The 6,145-nt window shown below is 41.1% G+C and overlaps 1 protein-coding gene across 1 annotated transcript; it reads right to left on the bottom strand.

Annotated features, from left to right (window-relative positions):
• Positions 1-1,215: 1,215 nt before the first annotated feature.
• Positions 1,216-2,154, bottom strand: LOC101994633 (olfactory receptor 6X1-like). The gene has a single exon (XM_005347128.2). It carries the CDS (start codon positions 2,152-2,154, stop codon positions 1,216-1,218), a length of 939 nt encoding a protein of 312 aa, XP_005347185.1.
• Positions 2,155-6,145: the final 3,991 nt, after the last annotated feature.

The raw sequence follows: 6,145 nt of genomic DNA, 5'->3' as shown, positions 1-6,145 counted from the left end.
AGGGCTGAAAAATGAGGTGTGGGAGGCCTCGTCCTTTGGGCAACAAGATTCAGTTATTGATAGAGTGTCTCCAAAGTAAACAGGATTTTTATGAGATCACAGATGACGTTGATCAGGTTTATGGGTCTGCACAGAAAGAAATTTCTGCAGAGACGGTCTCCCAGGATAGCATCTTTCTTGGGCCAACACTTTCAGAAAGGAGAGACATGTAGCCACCAACAGCTGTGACAATTTCCTCATTCCCAAATCCCCATGACCTCATTACCCAGACTCTAAAAAGAGTTGAGTCCAGCTTTTTTTTTTCTTGGAAGACCCCTCAAGTTCCTCAGGCGAGAGGTTGCCTCTCACTGTGTGTGCTAACAAGCACAGCCCTGTCCTTTAAGGTCAGATCCCTGTCTCTTTCCTGCCTTCTGTCTCTATGTTGTCTCAGAAATCCCAGTTATCAATAAAAGATGGAAACAGGATTCTTCACATACTTTTAAACTGACTGACATTTGTTTCTGACTTCGCTCTTTTCACTTGTTAATTAGCTTGTAATTAAGAAAGTCCTGAGTTCTGCCTCATGCATCTTAGGGAATCAAGACATATTTTTTTTGATGAAAATTTAGATGACTTTTCTCCTTTAAGGAGAAATCCAAGTTCATTTATATATAACAAATACAAATTCATTTTATAAAATTTAATGGAGATCCTAACTCTGTTAGGAGATTATATCTTTGTCTTTTTTTCATATCTCTGTCTGGGGATAATTCTGTACTAACGCTTCTGGTAAATAGGGGGAGATTTTTGCTTTATTTTATTAATAACATTTTTTCATATATTTTACATACTGACCACAGTTTCCCTTCCCTGCTCTCCTCCTGTCCCTCCTATCCCCACTTCTCATCTGCCACCTCCCCTTTCACTTCTCAGCCTCCATTCTGAAAGGGGCAGGCCTCCCATGGACTTGAACAAACATGACACATCAAGTTGAGGCAGGATTGAGAGCCCTCCTCTTGTGTCAAGGCCGGGCCAAATAATCCAGCATGGGGAACAGATTCCCAAAGGCCAGCTAAGCGCCGGCGACAGAGACCAAGCTACACAACTTTCACGCACATGCAAGAGGGCTGAGGTCAGTCATAGGCAGAGATTTTGTCAGACTTTTCTACAAGTTTGCCTCACTATCAGTCCTTGCATTAAAGTCTACATTAGGCTCAATTTGATGTGTTGCAGGTTTCACTTTGCAAGATGAGCTTTTGGACAACTCATGGCTTTTCCTAGGGCCCCTTTCACCTCCTTGTTTCTAATAGTGTAAATAAAGGGATTAAGAAGGGGTGTGAGGATAGTATTTAGCACGGACACCACCTTATTAATCTTAAAGGAGGAGTGTGCTGTGGGTCTCAGGTACATGAACAAGACAGCTCCATAGAGCAGAGAGACAACTGTCAGGTGAGAGGCACAGGTAGAAAAAGCCTTTTGGCGGCCAGAGGCTGAAGGAATCCTTAGGATGGTGGATAAGATGTAGACGTAAGAAATGATGGTAAAGAGCAGTGATCCTGGGATCACGAGGATGGTTGCCAGGAGTCCCAGTAATTCCAAAATGCTGGTGTCGGCACAGGCAGCTTTCAGAATGGGACCCACATCACAGTAGAAATGGTTGATGACATTATTGCCGCAGAATGGCAACTGGACAAGCAGCATTGTTTGACAAAAGACAATGGTGAAGCCTGCTAGCCAGGAGCTGAGGGCCAGCTGCATGCAGAGATTGCTGGTCATAATGGTGGGGTAACGGAGGGGCTTACAGATGGCCAGGTAGCGGTCAAAAGACATGGTGCCTAGGATCAAGAACTCAGTGGTACCCAGAAAGAAGTGGAAAAAAGCCTGCAGCAGGCAGCAGGTGGTGCAGATGACTGTTTTTGGTACCATAAAGGTTTCCAGCAGTTTGGGGATGACAGTGGTGGTATACCAGATCTCTAGGAAGGCTAGGTTGCAAAGGAAGAAGTACATTGGAGTTTGTAGCCTGGGCTCAACCCAGACAATGAAAATAATGAGTCCATTACCTGAAAGGGTTAATATGTAGATGAGAAAGATCACCATGAAGAGCAGGGCTTGGAAGCCTTGGATGCCTGGGAAGCCTAGGAGGATGAACTCTGTGATTGCAGTGCCATTTCTCATGTCCTTTGATATTCCACGAAGACTGCAAGGATGGAGCAGAATCATATACTACTACTACTACTGCTAATAATAATAATAAATTTTAGTGAAGAGTTATTGTTTTTTTAACTGTTTACTTTTATAGCTTACATTTTAGATACATCTCTTATGAAGAACAGAAAATTGGGCTTTTAAAATAATTTGCTATTTACTGCTATTCATTCATTAATTTATTTGTTCATTCAGTGGTGCTGGTCATGTAATCCAGGGATTTGTGCATGCTAGACAAACCCTCCACCACTGAGCCACAGCTCCTGCCTGCTTTCTAGAATTGAGTACAGGCAAGGAGAGTTAGAATAACAACAATAAAAAGTTGCATCTATGCTCCTTCATGATATAACTGTATTTCAGGTCCTTCCCGCTCCATATATTCATACCCAGTCGGCACAGCTTCCTTATTAGTTGATAATTTGACTGGTTCTTTGAGCACCTAAACCAACTTTGAATCCTTAAAATTACGTACATTCGTGTGTGAATGTATGTCCTTGCATGTCATAGGGCACACATAGAGGTCAGATGACAACTTGTGGGAATTGTTTTTCTCCTTTGATTGTGTGGGCTCTGCAGATTGAACCAGGCCATCAGACTTGGTGAAACACCTCTGTTTTCTGAGTCACCTAGCTGGCTCCAAACCAACTTTTAATAGAATTTAAAAACATTAAAAGGAAACTTGAAAATAGTGTTTTTACCATCATATATTTATGAAAGTAGGAATTATAAATGTAATAGCTTATTTGTCAACAAACCATATACTAACTTAGCGAATAGTGCATAATGTATACAATGATATATATACACATACATATGTATATATAACTGATAACTGAGAAATTAATTCTTATACCTGTATTACATTCTCAAAGGAAAGGTTTTTTTTTCTTTTTTTTTGGTGCTGAGGTTTGAGCCCAAGGCCTGGTAGACAAGTGCCCTACCCCATGCTCTGTCCCCAGCACAGACTCTGTATAGAGTACAGCTATAGTGAAGGAATCCCATCTTATGTGTGTTTATGAAAATAACTAAAAACCATTGCTATTATATAGGTGGGTAGGATACAAATTAGAGAAGATGCTTTAAAATTTATTTTTATTCTAATTTTATTTTTGTTTATATTTCGTTTAGAGGAGGGAAAGAGATTGAGACACAGTCTCTTTGCTTTGGCTGACTTGGTCTTCTCTATTTTGTTCAGGCTGGCCCTGCATATCCTCTTGCCTCTGTCTCTTGAGTATTTGTGATTATAATCTATATGCTTGGCTTTAGAACCGATTTTGGTCAAAGAGTCTATATTCTAATTAAGGTCCTTTCTTTTTATGGAAGTAAATAAGCCATTACAAACCAAGTAAACAAGATTGTTGAGGAAATAGAAACGTGTCTAAATTAGAATTTCTAGGGCCAGTTATTTGATATAGTCATAATGCATGCATATTGGATAAAGAACTGTAGACATTAACCTAAATAAAAGTGAAAAGATAGACAGATGCTAATGATACCAAACTAAGAATCCTGGGAAAGCACATTTCTATCAAAACCTTGTTTTATGATTAATTATCATTCACTGGTAAATAAAACATTCCCATTTGTGTGTGCAAATTCATAGACAAAAATTTTCCTTTGATTCCTATTGATGTTCACCCAGGAAACAGTAAAATGACACCCCATGTTAATGAGCATATTCTGTCTTATGGTAAATTACTATGAGATGAATTGTCCAGTTTTAAATCACCCAAAAACCAGCATGAAGGAGGAAGCTTCTGGCTCAGTGTTGGGTTGTCTAATTTTTTCCGAATATGAGTGAACATGGACAAGATGAGGGAGAAAAAATTCTATTTTTTAAAAATCTCCTTTCTAGACCAAGACAAGGTTATTCTCTGTAATATTAAAAGCTCCAGTATTTCCCATGAAATGGTAAGAAGAAAGGGAGAAATTTTCAACTTTGCATTAACAGCCAATTCAACTGGCTACCTGCGTGGTCTTTATCATGTTATTTTTTTCAATCTAGGGCAGACATGGAATTGCCTTCATTTCCAGCATAGGGGAGAGTGGCAGCCTCTCCAGCTACAAAATGTCCTAGTGCTAAATACTCCAGCATTTGAAGAATTAGATGGATGAATTCCACAAGTGCTTGTTGAAAGCTTATTATGTTTCAAGTCCTATAGGCCACTCAGGAGCTTGTCACTTAATCAGGACACACAGAAAGCCTGAATAATCGTTCCAACATGATCCAGAGACTTAACATCACACAGTGGAGTCACACGCAGGTTTCTTTGGGAATACTCAGAAATACCCTTTGCTAGAGACAGGTGGCCCGAGAGTTGAGGTTTCTCAGAGACAAAGAAGCCTAAACTGAGCCTTAGAGTTATGTAGAAGAATACGGAGAGGGAATAAAGAGCCAATGCCTGTGAACTACTATTGGAGCAATGAATCCCATTTGCATTGGAGTTGGGAGTCAAGCTTTTCCTGAAGACAGAGTTGCGAGACTTTTGTAGGGGAGGGTCTTGAGTCTTGCTCACATGGAAAGATGCAGGGTAGGTGGTGCAATGTCAACCTTCACCCCTAACATGTGCAAGTGGGGTTAAATTTTATAGAGTAAGTCTATAGGTGATACTTGTGTGAGATCATAGCAGCACCATAGCATCCAGGTAACCGCACAGGGTATGGGCAAGAAAGAGCCATTTCTTCCTTCCTTTCGTAAAGGACCTGACTTGGCCCAGGAATAATGAGGATCTTGGAATGGCAACAGAAAAGATACTAATGGAAGGACAGTACCCGCTGAGGGGAGTGGTCCTTAACAGGAGTGGCAGGTGCAGCAGTGTTCAATGGAAGGAATGCTGAGATGGTAGAGACACTAGGAAATAGGGGATAGCTCCTCAGACTGCTGCATGGGCAAGGTTTAGTGCACCCTATGAACTGCTGTGATATTTCCAAAGAAAACTGGTTATCTCATATACACAAGCGACAACTACACTCAGCTAGGAAAAGCCATTTTGGGAAGTTAAGGTTTCAGAGTTAAAGCACTGGATTAAACATTTGGCTCCTCATGCTTACCAAAATCCAGCCCTATATTCTCTAGTCATTTTATTTATCTGATGTGAACAGTCAAATGGCACTCCTCCACCTTTCCTGAGACCAGCACATTCGCTTCTTACACAGTGGCCCCCTTGTTGTACCTCATGTTGTTGTTGTTGTTGTTGTTTTTTTTTTTTTTTTTGAGTCCATGTCTTAAAGTCTTTAATCTGTGTACAAGTACAGACCCTAACTGGGATCCCTTTCTCCTCATCGTCTACCCTCTTTCCTACTCCAGCTTAAACACTCACGTCCTGAAGGGTGACCCCCCCCCCCAACTTCTTAGCAGAACATTCAAGGCCATTGATGACCTGGCCTAAACCACTTTTCCAGCCTTACCTGCCTCTTTTATTCCCCCAGTCTGTGTTCCACACTGAATCACTCAGTTTCAAAGTCCTGCAAATCAATGCCATGCTTTGGTAAACAAGCTCTGTTGTAGCACAGCCAGACCCATCCGCTTTTGTGCTGTAATGACAGACTTGAGTAGCTGCAACAGAGACCATACACACCTCCAGTGCACCTAAAACATTCTCTATAGCATCCCCTTAGCAGACACAATTAACTCACCTTGCTCTAGTTCACTGAAAGAGCCATCCTCGTCTTTGCTGTCCACATAGTGCACAAGGGGCTTGCATTGGTTTAATGCCCTTCCCCACTATCTTCATTGTGGACTAAGTCCTACTAGACTACTAGGTCTCAGCTTAGGACTTCCCTCCATGGAAAGTGTTCCTCAGCTTTCTACATCCAGGCAAGCTAAGAGACTGTATCCACAGCTTTCCAACAAGCCCTGCCCATGTCTATATCTGAACACTTAAAGAATTGTATTACCTTTTTGGCTTTATCTGTAGATGCTAAGTGCTTAAGTCTCAATAGTATTTACAGGACCTATGCA

Source organism: Microtus ochrogaster, chromosome 5 (assembly GCF_000317375.1).
Source record: "Microtus ochrogaster isolate Prairie Vole_2 chromosome 5, MicOch1.0, whole genome shotgun sequence".
Classification (NCBI taxonomy): Eukaryota; Metazoa; Chordata; class Mammalia; order Rodentia; family Cricetidae; genus Microtus; species Microtus ochrogaster.
The sequence above is the reverse complement of the archived record's forward strand: the minus strand, read 5'-3'. Positions and strand labels throughout refer to the sequence as shown.

Bases quoted from the DNA above. Each gene is read 5' to 3' on its own strand.
- LOC101994633 (XM_005347128.2), bottom strand. From the start codon at position 2,154: ATGAGAAATGGCACTGCAATCACAGAGTTCATCCTCCTAGGCTTCCCA.